The sequence below is a fragment of the Eschrichtius robustus genome, chromosome 13, assembly GCF_028021215.1.
Source record: "Eschrichtius robustus isolate mEscRob2 chromosome 13, mEscRob2.pri, whole genome shotgun sequence".
Classification (NCBI taxonomy): Eukaryota; Metazoa; Chordata; class Mammalia; order Artiodactyla; family Eschrichtiidae; genus Eschrichtius; species Eschrichtius robustus.
The window spans coordinates 88,382,937-88,401,546 of NC_090836.1; the positions used below are offsets into that span (position 1 = coordinate 88,382,937).

Below are 18,610 nucleotides of genomic sequence, written 5' to 3' on the forward strand. Positions count from 1 at the left end.
AAAAATCAAGCAGAATAAGAGGGAAAAGGAGTTACCATTTTATATATAGAGATTAGGAAGACAAGGCTAATACATCTGAAGGTAAGGAGAGTAAAAGTATGCAAATATGTGGGAGAAGAAAAATTCTGCCTGGAAAAAGAGCAAGTGCAAAGGCTCTGGGGCAAGAACATGCTGGGAGCAAGGTGTGTTAAGAAACAGCAAGGCAGGTAGCCTAGAGCAGAGTAGGAGAGAGGGCAGAGGCAGGAGGTGCCTTCATAGCGGGAGGCTGGGGAAGGAGAGATCAAGCAGGGCCTTGAGGGCAATTATAGGAAATCAGGCTTTTACTCTTAGGAAGAAAGGGGTGCTTTTAAGGAGAGAGCTTTTAAGGGTTTTAAGGAGAGAAGTGGTATGTGGTTTACTATTTTGAAAATTCACTCTGCTATTCACCTAAAACTAGAATCCCTACTCTGTATGTCCTAAGGATGCCTACCTTCTTCAGTGGTTGAATTTCTTTAAACCTTTCAATAGTTCTCTTTCTCCTATACTATATGAGACCCTACATACATCACATTCTTTTAAATATTCCCAGTGGTGGCAAACTTTTGAAGGTGGATCTTATTTCTGAAAATAGGTAAAAAAAATCATTTGGAACATTCCTAAGACTAAAGTACATGATAATAAATTAATAATAATGAAACTAATTTTCTCCTATGCCTCAAATTGGCTCTCAAATATATCCCAAAAGGGGCATCTAAATGTATTTTGAGAAACAGCAGCAATATTAAAGGATCTACATTCTCAAGAGATTCCTTTGAAGGGTAACATTCATCGCCCACATAACTTCTGACATGTTAATGAATTGGTCTGATCACTTTAAAACAATGCTTTTCCAACTTTAGCATGAATCCAACTATATGTTGTCTACAAGACATTTACTTTTGATCTAAGGACACACATAGGTTGAAAGTGAAAAGATTAAAAAAGATATTCCAAGCAAATAGTAACCAAAAGAAAACAGGAGTGGCTATCCTCATATCAGGCAAAATAGACTTTAGATCAAAAACTGTTACAAGACACAAAGAATGACATTATATCATGATAAAAGGGTCAATTCACCAAAAATATATAACAATTCTAAGCACATATCAACCAAATATCAGAGGTCCAAAATATATGAAGGAAACATTAACAGAACTGAAGGGAACAAAAGACAGCTTTACAATAATAGTAGGAAACTCAATAGCTCACTTTCTACAATGGATGAAATAAGCAGACAGAAGATCAAACAGGAAATAGAGGGCCTGAACAACACTACAGATCGATTAGACATGTACAGAACACTCCACCCAACTAAAGCAGAATACACATTTTTCTCAAGTGTACATGGAGAATCCTCCAGGAGCAACTGTATTTTAGACCACAAAACAAGTCTTAATTAATTTTAAAAGACTGAAATCATACAAGGTATCTTTTCTGATCACTAGGAATGAAACTAGACATCAACAACAAAGGAAAAAGTGAAAAATTCCGAAATATGTGGAAATTAAACAACACACTCTTCAACAACCAATGGGTCAAAGAAGTCACAAGGGAAATTAGAAAATACCTTGAAACAAATTAAAATGCAAACACAACATACTCAAATTTATGGGATGCAACAAATGCAATACTAAAAAGGAAAATTAATAGCAATAGCCATTTACATTAGAAAAAGATCTCAAGGAGGATTAACCAAGATGGCGGAGTAGAAGGACGTGCTCTCACTCCCTCTTGCGAGAGCACCAGAATCACAACTGGCTGCTGGACAATCATTGACAGGAAGACCCTGGACTTCACCAAGGAGGATACCCCACGTCCAAGGACAGAGGAGAAGCCACAGTGAGACTGTAGGAGGGGCACAATCAGAGTAAAATCAAATCCCATAACTGCTGGGTGGGTGACTCACAGACTGGCGAACACTTATACCACAGAAGTCCACCCACTGGAGTGAAGGTTCTGAGCCCCACGTCAGGCTTCCCAACCTGGGGGTCTGGCAATGGGAAGAGGAATTCCTAGAGAATCAGACTTTGAAGCCTAGTGGGAATTGATTGCAGGACATCGACAGGACTGGGGAAAACAGAGACCCCACTCTTGGAGGGCGCACACGGAATAGTGTGCGCATCGGGACCCAGGGGAAGGAGCAGTGACCCTGGGGGAGACTGAACCAGACCTACCTGCTGGTGTTGGGGGGGTCTCCTGCAGAGGCGGGTGGTGGCTCTGTTTCACTGTGGGGACAAGGACACTGGCAGCAGAGGTTCTGGGAAGTACTCCTTGGCGTGAGCCCTCCCATAGTCTGCCATTAACCCCACCAAAGAGCCCAGGGAGGCTCCAGTGTTGGGTTGCCTCAGGCAAAACAACCAACAGGGAGGGAACCCAGCCCCACCCATCAACAGTCAAGTGGATTAAAGTTTTACTGAGCTCTGACCGCCACAGCAACAGTCAGCTCTACCCACCACCAGAGCCTCCCATCAAGCCTCTTAGATAGCCTCAACCACCAGAGGGCAGACAGCAGAAGCAAGAAAAACTACAATCCTGCAGCCTGTGGACCAAAAACCACAGTTACAGAAAGATAGACAAGATGAAAAGGCAGAGGGCTATGTATCAGATGAAGGAACAAGAAAAAACCCCAGAAAAACAACTAAATGAAGTGGAGATAGGCAACCTTCCAGAAAAAGAATTCAGAATAATGATAGTGAAGATGATCCAGGACCTCAGAAAAAGAATGAAGGCAAAGATCAAGAAGATGCAAGAAATGTTTAACAAAGACCTAGAAGAATTAAAGAACAAACACCTAGAAGAATTAAAGAACAAACAGAGATGAACAATACAATAACTGAAATGAAAAATACACTAGAAGGAATCAATAGCAGAATAACTGAGGCAGAAGAACGGATAAGTGACCTGGAAGACAGAACGGTGGAATTCACTGCTGCGGAACAGACTAAAGAAAAAAGAATGAAAAGAAATGAAGACAGCCTAAGAGACCTCTGGGACAACATTAAACGCAACAACATTCGCATTATAGGGGTCCCACAAGGAGAAGAGAGAGAGAAAGGACCAGAGAAAATATTTGAAGAGATTATAGTCGAAAACTTCCCTAACATGGGAAAGGAAATAGCCACCCAAGTCCAGGAAGCACAGAGAGTCCCATACAGGATAAACCCAAGGAGAAACACGCCGAGACACATAGTAATCAAAGTGGCAAAAATTAAAGACAAAGAAAAAGTATTGACAGCAGCAAGGGAAAAACGACAAATAACATACAAGGGAACTCCCATAAGGTTAACAGCTGATTTCTCAGCAGAAACTCTGCAAGCCAGAAGGGAGTGGCATGATATACTTAAAGTGATGAAAGGGAAGAACCTACCACCAAGATTACTCTACCCGGCAAGGATCTCATTTAGATTTGATGGAGAAATCAAAAGCTTTACAGACAAGCAAAAGCTAAGAGAATTCAGCACCACCAAACCAGCTCTACAACAAATGCTAAAGGAACTTCTCTAAGTGGGAAACACAAGAGAAGAAAAGGACCTACAAAAACAAACCCAAAACAATTAAGAAAATGGTCACAGGAACATACATATCGATAATTACCTTAAACGTGAATGGATTAAATGCCCCAACCAAAAGACATAGAGTGGCAGAATGGATACAAAAACAAGACCCATATATATGCTGTCTACAAGAGACCCACTTTAGACCTAGGGACACATACAGACTGAAAGTGAGGGGATGGAAAAAGATATTCCATGCAAATGGAAATCAAAAGAAAGCTGGAGTAGCTATACTCATATCAGATAAAATAGACTTTAAAATAAAGAATGTTACAAGAGACAAGGAAGAACACTACATAATGATCAAGGGATCAATCCAAGAAGAAGATATAACAATTATAAATATATATGCACCCAACATAGGAGCACCTCAATACATAAGGCAACTGCTAACAGCTATTAAAGAGGAAATCGACAGTAACACAATAATAGTGGGGGACTTTAACGCCTCACTTACACCAATGGACAGATCATCCAAAATGAAAATAAATAAGGAAACAGAAGCTTTAAATGACACAATAGACCAGATAGATTTAATTGATATATATAGGACATTCCATCCAAAAACAGCAGATTACACGTTCTTCTCAAGTGCGCACGGAACATTCTCCAGGATAGATCACATCTTGGGTCACAAATCAAGCCTCAGTAAATTTAAGAAAATTGAAATCGTATCAAGCATCTTTTCTGACCACAACACTATGAGATTAGAAATGAATTACAGGGAAAAAAAACGTAAAAAAGACAAACACATGGAGGCTAAACAATACGTTACTAAATAACCAAGAGATCACAGAAGAAATCAAAGAGGAAATTAAAAAATACCTAGAGACATATGACAATGAAAACACGACGACCCAAAACCTATGGGATGCAGCAAAAGCAGTTCTAAGAGGGAAGTTTATAGCTATACAAGCCTACCTAAAGAAACAAGAAAAATCTCAAGTAAACAATCTAACCTTACACCTAAAGGAACTAGAGAAAGAAGAACAAACAAAACCCAAAGTTAGCAGAAGGAAAGAAATCATAAAGATCAGAGCAGAAATAAATGAAATAGAAACAAAGAAAACAATAGCAAAGATCAATAAAACTAAAAGTTGGTTTTTTGAGAAGATAAACAAAATTGATAAGCCATTAGCCAGACTCATCAAGAAAAAGAGGGAGAGGACTCAAATCAATAAAATCAGAAATGAAAAAGGAGAAGTTACAACAGACACCGCAGAAATACAAAGCATCCTAAGAGACTACTACAAGCAACTCTATGCCAATAAAATGGACAACCTGGAAGAAATGGACAAATTTTTAGAAAGGTATAACCTTCCAAGACTGAACCAGAAAGAAACAGAAAATATGAACAGACCAATCACAAGTAATGAAATTGAAACTGTGATTAAAACTCTTCCAACAAACGAAAGTCCAGGACCAGATGGCTTCACAGGTGAATTCTATCAAACATTTAGAGAAAGCTAACACCTATCCTTCTCAAACTCTTCCAAAAAATTGCAGAGGAAGGAACACTCCCAAACTCATTCTATGAGGCCACCATCACCCTGATACCAAAACCAGACAAAGACACTACAAAAAAAGAAAATTACAGACCAATATCACTGATGAATATAGATGCAAAAATCCTCAACAAAATACTAGCAAACAGAATCCAACAACACATTAAAAGGATCATACACCACGATCAAGTGGGATTTATCCCAGGGATACAAGGATTCTTCAATATACGCAAATCAATCAATGTGATACACCATATTAACAAATTGAAGAAGAAAAACCATATGATCATCTCAATAGATGCAGAAAAAGCTTTTGACAAAATTCACACCCATTTATGATAAAAACTCTCCAGAAAGTGGGCATAGAGGGAACCTACCTCAACATAATAAAGGCCATATATGACAAACCCACAGCAAACATCATTCTCAATGGTGAAAAACTGAAAGCATTTCCTCTAAGATCAGGAACGAGACAAGGATGTCCTCTCTCACCACTATTATTCAACATAGTTCTGGAAGTCCTAGCCACGGCAATCAGAGAAGAAAAAGAAATAAAAGGAATACAAATTGGAAAAGAAGAAGTAAAACTGTCACTGTTTGCGGATGACATGATACTATACATAGAGAATCCTAAAACTGCCACCAGAAAACTGCTAGAGCTAATTAATGAATATGGTAAAGTTGCAGGATACAAAATTAATGCACAGAAATCTCTTGCATTCCTATACACTAATGATGAAAAATCTGAAAGAGAAATTATGGAAACACTCCCATTTACCATTGCAACAAAAAGAATAAAATACCTAGGAATAAACCTACCTAGGGAGACAAAAGACCTGTATGCAGAAAACTATAAGACACTGATGAAAGAAATTAAAGATGATACCAACAGATGGAGAGATATACCATGTTCTTGGATTGGAAGAATCAACATTGTGAAAATGAGTATACTACCCAAAGCAATCTACAGATTCAATGCAATCCCTATCAAATTACCAATGGCATTTTTTACGGAGCTAGAACAAATCATCTTAAAATTTGTATGGAGACACAAAAGACCCCGAATAGCCAAAGCAGTCTTGAGGGGGAAAAATGGAGCTGGAGGAATCAGACTCCCTGACTTCAGACCATACTACAAAGCTACAGTAATCAAGACAATATGGTACTGGCACAAAAACAGAAACACAGATCAATGGAACAAGATAGAAAGCCCAGAGATTAACCCACGCACCTATGGTCAACTAATCTATGACAAAGGAGGCAAAGATATACAATGGAGAAAAGACAGTCTCTTCAATAAGTGGTGCTGGGAAAACTGGACAGCTACATGTAAAAGAATGAAATTAGAATACTCCCTAACACCATACACAAAAATAAACTCAAAATGGATTCGAGACCTAAATATAAGACTGGACACTATAAAACTCTTAGAGGAAAACATAGGAAGAACACTCTTTGACATAAATCACAGCAAGATCTTTTTTGATCCACCTCCTAGAGTAATGGAAATAAAAACAAAAATAAACAAGTGGGACCTAATGAAACTTCAAAGCTTTTGCACAGCAAAGGAAACCATAAACAAGACGAAAAGACAACCCTCAGAATGGGAGAAAATATTTGCAAATGAATCAACGGACAAAGGATTAATCTCCAAAATATATAAACAGCTCATGCAGCTCAATATTAAAGAAACAAACACCTCAATCCAAAAATGGGCAGAAGACCTAAATAGACATTTCTCCAAAGAAGACATACAGACGGCCACGAAGCACATGAAAAGATGCTCAACATCACTAATTATTAGAGAAATGCAAATCAAAACTACAATGAGGTATCACCTCACACCAGTTAGAATGGGCATCATCAGAAAATCTACAAACAACAAATGCTGGAGAGGGTGTGGAGAAAAGGGAACCCTCTTGCACTGTTGGTGGGAATGTAAATTGATACAGCCACTATGGAGAATATGGAGGTTCCTTAAAAAACTAAACATAGAATTACCATATGACCCAGCAATCCCACTACTGGGCATATACCCAGAGAAAACCGTAATTCAAAAAGACACATGCACCCGAATGTTCATTGCAGCACTATTTACAATAGCCAGGTCATGGAAGCAACCTAAATGCCCATCAACAGACGAATGGATAAAGAAGATGTGGTACATATATACAATGGAATATTACTCAGCCATAAAAAGGAACGAAATTGAGTCATTTGTTGAGACGTGGATGGATCTAGAGACTGTCATACAGAGTGAAGTAAGTCAGAAAGAGAAAAACAAATATCGTATATTAATGCATGTATGTGGAACCTAGAAAAATGGTACAGATGAGCCGGTTTGCAGGGCAGAAGTTGAGACACAGATGTAGAGAATGGACATATGGACACCAAGGGGGGAAAACTGCGGTGGGGTGGGGATGGTGGTGTGCTGAATTGGGCGATTGGGATTGACATGTATACACTGATGTGTATAAAATTGATGCCTAATAAGAACCTGCAGTATGGGCTTCCCTGGTGGCGCAGTGGTTGAGAATCTGCCTGCTAGTGCAGGGGACGCGGGTTCGGGCCCTGGTCTGGGAGGATCCCACATGCCGCGGAGCAACTGGGCCCGTGAGCCACAGCTGCTGAGCCTGCGCGTCTGGAGCCTGTGCTCCGCAGCGGGAGAGGCCGCGATAGTGAGAGGCCCGCGCACCGCGATGAGGAGTGGCCCCCGCTTGCCGCAGCTAGAGAAAGCCCTCGCACAGAAACGAAGACCCAACACAGCCAAATAAATAAATAAATAAATAAATAATAATTAAAGGTGCTAATAATTTAAAAAAAAAAAAGAACCTGCAGTATAAAAAAACAAACAAACAAAACAACTAATACTAAACTTTCATTGGGTTATTTGTATGGAAATATGTTAATATAAATGTTTCAGACATTACATGAAATTTCTAAAAATCTTATATGTTCTGGTATAATGTTATAAGTCATAATCCTAGTTATCACTTTAAAATGTATATCTCAGAAATAACTAATTTTCTTGTCAACTGCATTATTATGAACTTTCATCAAATCTTTAACTGTGGTCATTTTTAAGTCTTTTGTCATTTACAGACAGTTCTGGGTGTACTCTGATGCTTTTGCAAAAATGTTCCTATAAAAGGGTTTCATCTTCAAGAAATTCATGGAAAAGACTCTGACAAGTACAGGTTTCTGGTAACTGACTGTACTGCTGAACTGAATGAATAAGCATTTTCAGAACTCTAATGAAAAACTGATGAACTCATAAAAGTGCTAACAAAAGATCAAGATGAAAAAAAAAATTAATTACATGGGACTGAGTGAACTGATGAGGATGAGTATAATTTTTGTGACTTTCTGTCTGAATTAAAAAAAAAAAAATCCCACAAGGACTCAGAGGCAAAGAATATACAAATCAATTTTCACTGCAAAGTAAAGGAGCTGTTACAGTGGAGGATTACTGGACTGAATGTCAATGTTATGACATAGTATGAGTGTGTTTCATGTTTGGTAATTGCAATCATTGTTGCTTTTGTTGTGGTCATCCATGGACAATGCTTGGTGTCAGTCTATTTATCTCCTGTAAAAATAAAATACAGTGTGTGTGTGTGTGAAAAAAAAAAAAAAAAGATCTCAAAACAACTTAACTGTATACCTTAAAGGAACTAGAAAAAGAACAAACTAAACTGAAAGCTAGCAGGACAAAGGAAATTAAAGATTAGAGCAGAGATAAATAGAATAGAAAAACAATAGAGAAAAATCAACAAAACCAAGAATTGGTTCTTCAAAAAAAAAGCAAAAAAACCCCAAATTGACAAACCTTTAATAAGAAAAAAAGAAGACTCAAATTACTAAAATCAGAAATGTAAGTGGTGACATTACCAGCAATTCTACAGGGGGAAAAAAAAAAAGGATTATAAAAGAGTACTGTGAACTGAGTACTACATGCCAACAACTTGGACAACCTAGATGAAATGGACAAATTCCTAGAAACACACAACCTACCAAGACTGAATTATGAAGAAATAGTAAATCTGAATAGACCTCTAACTAGGAAGGAGATTGAATCGAGAATCAAAAACCTTCCAACAGTGAAAAGCCCAGGACCAGATGGCTTTACTACCAAACATGTAAAGAAGAATTAACACTAATCCTTCTCAAACTCTTCCAAAAACTGAAGAAGAGGAAACACTTCCTAACTCATTCTATGGACCAGCATTATCTTGATATCAAATTTTAGTGTGGAAAGCTGTGTAGAACACAGATGGCTGGGCCCTACCCCAAGGGTTTTTAACTCAGGAGACCTGGGGTGAAGCGGAGAATCTGCAGTTCCAACAAGTTCCCAGGTGATGCCAATGTCATGGGGACCACATTTGACAAACTACTGCATTCTTGACAAACTACTTCTCATAGTGCTAAGACCTGTGTGTGTGTGTGTCACCTCATGGGACCATGTACCTACATGCCTCCAGGGTAGCACACAGTTAGTTATATCCTCAAGGCCCACAGGCCACACAGCAAGAGGTACATGCTGTGATGCCACATCACCTGGCCGGACATTCTGGGAGTGCCAACATCCTGAAGGGAGCACTTTGTTTCTACTTTATTAAGCACTTTTGTATATATTAGCTTATCTCACTCTTCTTACAAAAGAAGACATCCAGGCTTGAGGGATGTGCCCATGGTCACACAGCTAATAAAGAGCAGAGATGGGATGAAAACCTCAGTTTTCCAGTTCTCCCACGATTCCTGCCACTAGACCTCAACCCATTGGACAGACATGATTATGCAGCACATGTACTGGAGTCACCTGGGAAGGGTGTCACTACACACAGGCACTGGAATCAACCCTCTATCTCCACCACCTCTAGAAAGTTTGACTCCATAGACCTCAGTGGGGCTCAGGCACGTGTGCTCTGAAATGCTTCCCAGATGGTCTTACTGCTCAGCCATTAAAGCTCACCGTTTCGATGGTACAAGAGCGACACAGACGTGCACATGTGAGGCCAATCCAGTGTGGGCCAAAATACCCAGAAATATCAACAGTGGAGGAGTTTGACAGCCGGCCACGACCTACTCTTGTTACCTCCCTGACACTGAGCTTCATTCAGACTTTGCAAAATGTGTGCTGTGCAACCTCGCCTGGAATCACTTAACAAACATAAATCCATTCCACAAGGAACCAAGTGCGGTAATAGATGTGACTCACTCAATCCTGCGCCAATTATAGATTAAATCATAATTCAAGTCCTGAGACACTCTAGTCATTCCGAGGGGCATGAAAAGCCTCATTTTCACATAATAGCTATTTCCTGGAAATGCCAGTTTTGTACTCTTTCAAAATGACTGGCTGGCAAAAGAAACCCTGACTGGTGTTTATGAGATTTTTATGAAGCATCTGTATGTTTCTGATGCTTAATAATAAAAGGGAAAGGAAAGAACACGGACATTTATTTCTTACCATTACCTAAATGGAAAGATTTTTTCTGATAAACTGAGTAAATTGCTAATTTCCATTATTTCCCAAAAAAGTAATCTATTTCATGACTCTGATCTATCCTGTTGCGTAAAACATGAGACATTAAAAAAAAAAGAAAGAAATGTGGCCCGCTCCTCACTTTTATGAAAGTATGAAAATGGTCTTAAACAAAAGATAAATTCCTCAATAAGTGGGCCTAACACTGTCCCCAACAAAGAAACAGGAAAAAAGTTTCCTCACCGCCAGGTCACTGTATATATGGTCACCAAAATACAACACTTTGGATCCCCTCCATCCAGTAAGCTTCAAAAATTCATATAAATTACCCTGCAATAACAGAAAAATACAGGTGTTATATTGTATGACAAATAAGAGACCTGTATAACCCATGGCCCAAGATATCTACTTTTCTTTTTTAATTTCTATTTATAGGATTTATTTATTTATTTATTATTTTTTTTTTTTTTTTTAGGCCGCCCCATGCGGCATGCAGGATCTTAGTTCCCCAACCAGGGATCAAACACGTGCCCTCTGCATTGGGAGCACGGCATCTTAACCACTGGACTGCTAGGGAAAGTCCCGATATCTACCTTTCAAAACTTAAAAAAATGTTTTTGCTTTCACAATTTATTTTAAATATCAAAATATAAAGATAAAAAACATTTTTATGTGAAATCTTTTAGACCTTTCTTCTAAGTCAAATGTACTTTTCAGAAGGGCTTCACACTGAATATCTTTGTAATGATCTTTTTTTCACGCTTAACGTTCGTTCTGTGACCATGTCAATAAATATTCGCCTGCCATGTAGTTTTAGCAGCTGAGACCTACCATGATTCGTTTTACCAATTATCTGAGGCTGGACATTTACCTTGTTATCTATTTTGTAAGTAACTTTATGATAAACATTCTTGTAGCAAAGCTTTAGCTACATCTTAATAATTTTCTTAGGCTCACTTCCTAGACTTGGAGGGCTGTTCAGAGCTAATCTTTCAGGCCTAAAAAATATACTTAGTGCTAAATCCAGCAGTTTGGTACATATCCAACAGGAATGTATCAGTACTTTAAAAAAAAAAACAAAACTGTATAGTACTGTTCTGTAATTTTATGTTATAAATATTACACAAATATAAAAACGTTTAAAGATAAGATAAAAAACCTAATTTCAGTAACACAAAACTGGACAGCAATTCAATCATTTACTCAAACACAGGAGAGCTTTATATGATACTGAAATACATCAAAACTGTACATAAAACACAGTTCATCAGGAAATAATTACTAATTTGGGTATGATGCCATGTGATTAAACGCTTACTAAAGAGAAATTTCCAAGGTTTACTACTGGCATCTTAAATTTTATATCCTATGGAAAAAATGCTTTAAAAATTTTTTTTCAAAAACTGTTTAATTCTGAGTTAATTTACACACAGCACATTGAAAATATATGGACTTAAGCTTAAATTCTGCCACTAAGTTATAAACAGTCCATTGAAGCAGAGCCCTCGGGACTGTGCCTGGCACATGGCAAGCCTCAGCGAATGTCAGCTGTTATCATTATAACCGATCACAAAGCACGGCAACAAAAAGGACAGATGGGTCACGAGATACCTGTTTATAAATCTGGCCTTTCTGCAATTTGTAGATTTTATCCCAGAGTAAGACGCCTTTCTCATTCACCTTCCGGAAAGGTCTAACAACAGAAACGGGAAACATTATGACGTGTGGTAGCAGCGCAGGCTGTGTGCTGTATGAGAAACTCCACGGTTACCCCCTGAGAACAGAAAGGAGCCAACCGAAACCGAGACCCCACCATCACGTTCCCGGGCCTCGTGCAATACACCCCAAACTTCGGACCCCAGTATCCAAAGAAGGTTAGTGAAAACAAAGAACTCCAGGGTCAAATATATTTGGAAAACACTATCCACTATCCACTATCCCCGTTCCTCCTTAAAAGTTACTGATGGCTCTGAAAAGCCCTCCTATAAAGAAACTCTCTTTAGCCCAGATTTTCTAAACATATTCAACCGGGTAGAAAACTTTTCACACACACAAAAAAGCTTATAGAAATACTGCTTAGTATATTTATCCACCTTTGTACTTGAAATGCAGCCACTCTAGATACAAAATACATCAGCGATCAGAGAACTGGGCATATTATTTTATGATGGAAAAATAGGAAAAAAAGAATAAAGGCCTCATTCCTCACCCTGGGGGTGCTAGTCCAAAAAACACAAGGTTTGTTTGTCCTTTTTCTTTTTTTTAGGTAACACTTATTTGGATTGCTTTCCTGGTTAGAAAAATATAAACTCACTGCAAAAAAATCTGGAAAAATGCAGAAAAATACAATGAAGAAAAGGAAAATCAGAATGCCAGTACCCAGGTAGAAACACACCATTTCAGTGGATATCTTTCAGTCTTTATGTATCTGTTATCTTTCTCTTTTTTATGAACATAAAATGAGGATCATTTGCGGATACTAATGTTATCTTCTTTTCTCCAAGGCTGTGAGCAATTTCCCATGTGATTATGTAACCTGCATACATCATTTTTTTCAGTCGTAAAACATGTTCACTGCCATTTAAAAAAAAAAAAAAACCTCATTTTTAATGGCTGCATAATATCCCCTCATATGGACGTTCCTTTAGGTTGTTTCTAACCTTCATCATTATAAATAACACGGGGATGAATAGGGGTAGAGAATTCTTAATCCAGGCACCCAGAGTAAGGAAGAGTGCTGTGCTGGGAAAATCTAATCCAAGACAGGGTCCTGCCACTGAGTATACACATGACAAAGGAGGGAGGTGAAAGGGGAGATGGGGCCCTTCCCCTGACCACTCCACCCCGCTGGGATCTAATAAGAAAATGCAGGAGAGCGTTTTATCAGGGACCAAACAGCAAGCCAGTGTTTACAGCTGTTTTTGATCAACACTCTTTTTTTTCCTGCATTCTCTTGATTTCTCAGTCTCTGCACATGGTTCTTGGGTGTGCCTCTTCTTCCAGGAGTCACTGTGACACTTGGAAAACTGGAATTTAGCATCGTAAGAGGAATTTAATCCACTCAACACTAACTACAGGGCACCGAATTATTATGCTTTAAATCACCTAGCAGAGAGGGAAAGGCTTCATGGTTACCCACTTCAGAACAGAGAAATGTGGGTAAAAGTGTTTCAAAAGTAGGTCACTGTTATACAAATACGAATTATTTTTATAATCCTAGTGCAGTAACTCTCAACACTACTGACATTTGTGGGGAATGACTCTTGGTGCACCGGTCTGCCCCGCACGTTAAATCACCTTTTAGGACCCCTGACCCTCAGTCACGAAACGCTAAGAGCACACCCCGGTCACCTTCACAACCCAAACTTTCCCATTCCTCTATTGCTCAAGGATACTGCGGCAGAAGGACTTTAAGTTTTGGTCTAGATTTACTCCACTTGATGCAAAACCTGTATTGCAGAGAAGTTCTGCAAAATCTAAGTGCAACTATCAGTGAACCATTTAGAGCTCTATTTAAAGAGATACCCACCAGGTGGTTTGCCGTTGCTGTTTTGTTATGCTTCACAATGCCTCTGCATCGAGAGATCTAATTTACTATGGTGACGGCTAAGTTTGGAATTTTCATTGTTGTCAATCGTTCTCTTAAAGCCTGACTCATAGGACTGAAGTAGCCCGAACTGAACTGAGAACCATTTCAAGAGGTGTAAGCTGTCTGCTATGTACCCATCCCACCTTCCTTGCAATTACTTGCTAGAAGGGTTAAAAATCAAAAGCTATGATGTTAGATGCTTGTGATTTTCCAACTGGATTTCACCAAGACACATTACGTAAGTATTCACAGCAGAAAATGAATAAAATCCAGTCCCTAAAAAGACAGACACTTACCTCCGCTTATCATTAAAGAAGTTTGGCTTCTCCGCCTGAACAATGACCACATCAAAAAGGTCCCTCCAGTCTTTTCCAACAATATACCTCATCCCTTTGTCCCTAGAACAATATTTCAGCCAGGTTAGTCTAACACTGCAGGGATTAACTATTCTTGCAACATTTTCTTTCGAATTTCCAACTATCAAAATACATGGAATACAGGAAGTGAGCCAGAAACTAGCCAGGAATCACAGAAGAACTTACACAAAGCTACTGGGGCTATTGGTGATGAGAAACATCTTCTTGCCGTGATCAGCCAGTTTGGCCAACACTGCGCAGGTCTGCTCAGGGTAGCAGATGTACTTTTCTAAAGAGCAAGAGAAAAATGCACACAGAGTTTCAGGGTTAAGTCAATCAATCTGCAAGCACTTCCTAAATGGGGCAGATGGGTCCAGCACTGTTTAGGGCACTTGAGGGGAGAAAAGCCTTCAGGAAGCTTGGTTCGAGGCAGTATATGGGTACTCGGTGCATCAGTAACCAACACCCTGCCTCTTCAGTCTAAGTGGAAAAAACTAAGTGGCTGCAGCTGCCAGCTCCTCTCCTTTCCAGTCAGGATTATGTCAAGTTCTGAGACAAAGGGGAGGGAGACACCTAAGGCGCAAGGATGCAAGGTCCCTGCTCTGCACTCAGAAGAGGTACTACAGCCCCTGCTCAGCACCTGGAGTGAGAGTAAAATGCCTGCATAATTACACAGCAAAGGGAAAGGCTGATCTTCACGATAACATCTGGTACATACCAATATCTGCTTCAATTGCTCTGTACATGATTCCTTTGGTGTGCACGTCCCGAATTGAATCCTGTCAAAAGATACGTTTTTTATCAGTCAGAGTATAACTGAGACAGTCTGAGTAAGAGGACAAGCGAAATGGCCTTCAGGATAATGTCTGTCTGCAGAAGCCTGGCAACCCAAGCACTAAATGAGATCTAAATTCTGGTCCATTTATCACAGGTGGCCCCTGGGAAGAAACTTAAGTTTCCATGGTGACAGCAGCAGTTTCCAGTGCAATTTTCAAAAAAGCCACTTGGAGGAGGTAATTTGTATGAACAATTCTGAATAAAGTCCCACAGGATAAACAGTCATTTACATGCAGTATCATGATCAAATAATTCCAGGTCATCTGGACAAAGGGAATTATTGCTCTTTTCATCTTTGCACCCTTCCCTGGACCCCAGCAGCAGCAGGTTCTGTTGGGCAGAGAACAATGATGGGCTCCTCCTCTCTTCATTGCTACCAAAGAGGCAAGGAACTGTCAAGGAGCTCGGAACTCGGGCAGAGACGTGGTCCAGCCGGCAGACATGAGGAAGAGCCCAGCGGCATGGCAGCCTGATGCCTGGCAGGGCTCAGAGCACAGCCCCGCTCTCAGGTAGCTCTAAGCAGGTCTACTACATAGGTGGGCACTCCTGGAGGCACATGGAAACTTTCTGGAGCCTGTAGCAGGGGACTGCGCTGCAGAAAAGCTGGGCCATGAGCCTTAGAAAATTGGTAGGTGCTTATCGTCGGGAACGAGCACCTCTGGACTGTAAACTCAACCTCAGTTATCTTCCAGCACGGGCCTGTTTCCACTGCGCATTGGCAGAAGGCGGTGGTTAAGAGCAAGCCGGAGCCCAACTTCCTGGCCTGAAATCCAGGCTCTGCTACTTACTAGCTGGATGCCCTTGGGCAAGTTACTCAACCTCTCTGTGCCTCAATTTCTCTAACTGTAAAAGGAGGGTGATAAGAGCTCAGGGCATTCTTGTGAGGATTTAATTAGTTAATATGCATAAAGCATTCAGAAAAATAGTGCCTGGAACACCGTAAACTCTACATGTGTGTTCACTATTAGTGGTAGTAATACTTCATAGTAAAAACTGAACTTTCTAGTAAACATCTTTCCTCATGAATGCTAAGGGTTACATAACTACCAGTGATTCTTAAAGATTCTTAAAGATGAAGTATTTGTGTGAGCAAAACGGAGAACCAAAACTAAATATTTAAATTTAGTTCAAATAACACCAGACTGATATTGAGAAACTGTTCATTCATCCTATACCTTCTTAAAACCCATGATTCAGGGCAGTCAATACTTAAAATTAGTCATGAACACATAATAAAAACACTGTAGTATGTACATATGGATCTTTTAAAAATACAGATATTTAAATAATATATATATCAATAGATGCTTAGAAATATGTATTAAAAATATATATTAAATAAGCAATATATAAACATATTTTTAAGTACTGAAAAAAGTTCAGACAGCTTAAAGAATATATCTATAGGGCTTCCCTGGTGGCGCAGTGGTTGAGAATCTGCCTGCCAATGCAGGGGACACGGGTTCGAGCCCTGGTCTGGGAAGATCCCACATGCCGCGGAGCAACTGGGCCCGTGAGCCACAATTACTGAGCCTGCGCGTCTGGAGCCTGTGCCCCGCAACAAGAGAGGCCGCGATAGTGAGAGGCCCGCGCACCGCGATGAAGAGTGGCCCCCGCTCGCCGCAACTAGAGAAAGCCCTCTCACAGAAACGAAGACCCAGCACAGCCATAAATAAATAAATAAATAAATAAATAAATAAAAAAAAGAATATATCTATAGACGCATGTGAATATGAATGTAAATTAAAATACATAAACACAAAGTCATATAAATGATGTGTGTATATACACACATGGAAATCCAGATAGCAAGTACCCTCTTCTTTTACCAACCAATTTGACTTCCAATTCTCCTAACATAACATCTTTCTTAGGATTTTTCAGGGTTAAACCACAAATAAAAGAGATCCCAAGCAAGGGATGATTTCAAAGACCCAGCCGACAAGGGAGGCCAGGGATTCTGTTACTTCTGCTGAGGAGCTAGAAGAGGCGCAGCGTCATGGCACCCCGTGCCCACACCACCTTGACGTCTTTGTACAGGTGCACAGGCTCATAGTCAATGTTGTTCTTCAGAAAGTACTCGTTCACACAGGACAGCAGGGTCATCTCGGGCAGGGAGAAGATGTCCATGAACTGCTTCATGGTGTTTCCGTGGGAACTCTGCAGGCAGGGAGGAAGGCTTCAGCAAGGGAGCCAACACCACAGTAGACTTTACATTCACCCAGGGGATTCTGGTCGTCAACATCTGGCTCCCTCCCCACAAGGAAAGGAAGATTCTAATACTGAAAAAGTAAAAACATTCACCTTGTTCCTCGTCATTCACGGCAGAGCTGACGTCTCACTCTAAGTGTAAGTGGGATTTCCAAGGAAATGCCCTGATTTCCCCCCAAAAGTCTAACCACCCTTCCCTTTCCTCTCCTTTGGCTCCATCCATCTTAAAGCTCACACGCTTTCATCACACACAGAGGAAAGCCAGCAAATTGATTCTTGCCCATGGAATGGCATAAAAGGCCACTAACTCTCCTGAATTTGGGCACCCACAGCCCACATGGGAGTTTGGAAAAGATCCTTTCTCTGAACACCTGTGATTTATAAGACTAACTTTACCAGCTGATTGGGCATCTTCACTGCATTCTGATAATGCAAATAAGAGACCGCATCTAACAGTACAAGAAGCAAAAATTCGGAGGGCAAAGAGGACCACAAAAGTTAGAAAAGCAGAGGTTTCCCTTTGGCACAAAGTGACGTGCTGCCCTTAATCTCAGGGGAGGCAACAGCTGCTGTACGACAGCCCCCAGTGACTTAATCCAGAAAGTGGGGACACACACGGGGAGATGGTGGCAAGCGAGAGGGTACAAGGAAGGTATACAGAGCCTTCACCAGGTAGGGGGGAAAGGGCTGAGAAAGGAGAAGCATGGAAGAACCCAGGAGAGACTCTAACATACCCATCTCTCTCAAATCGAGGGTCTCTCAAAACACAACCCCAAATGTCCTTGCTGATTCCCTATGAGCAGAGAGTCTGGTAGTTCAAGATCCTAAAGCTACCAGGCCACGTTTCGAAAAGGAAAAAGACAGGCTGCTTGAATTAAATAAATAATTTCTCGTTACCTTCCCATAAAAGTCGCTCATCTGTTCCAAAGGCACGTGGGAGCCCTCGTACATTTCAATGACTTCCTCATCAGGGACCACGCTGAGGCCTCTGGGAAAATCACAGGCGGGGCAGTTAGCATCAACTAGAGAGAGCAATAGTTTTCAGACCTTTGGCA

At 40.2% G+C, this 18,610-nt stretch overlaps 1 protein-coding gene across 1 annotated transcript in view; it reads right to left on the reverse strand.

Annotated features, from left to right (window-relative positions):
• The window catches only part of NT5DC3 (5'-nucleotidase domain containing 3), a 66,019-nt gene that overhangs the window by 13,249 nt on the left and 34,160 nt on the right, over nucleotides 1–18,610 (reverse strand). The window contains exons 5-11 of the mRNA XM_068561331.1: nucleotides 18,453–18,543; nucleotides 17,367–17,504; nucleotides 15,226–15,286; nucleotides 14,694–14,796; nucleotides 14,448–14,549; nucleotides 12,174–12,255; nucleotides 10,806–10,892 (exon numbers count right to left, since the gene is read on the reverse strand). Coding sequence (XP_068417432.1) covers nucleotides 10,806–10,892; nucleotides 12,174–12,255; nucleotides 14,448–14,549; nucleotides 14,694–14,796; nucleotides 15,226–15,286; nucleotides 17,367–17,504; nucleotides 18,453–18,543 — 664 coding nt within the window. The remainder of the gene's footprint in view (nucleotides 1–10,805; nucleotides 10,893–12,173; nucleotides 12,256–14,447; nucleotides 14,550–14,693; nucleotides 14,797–15,225; nucleotides 15,287–17,366; nucleotides 17,505–18,452; nucleotides 18,544–18,610) is intronic.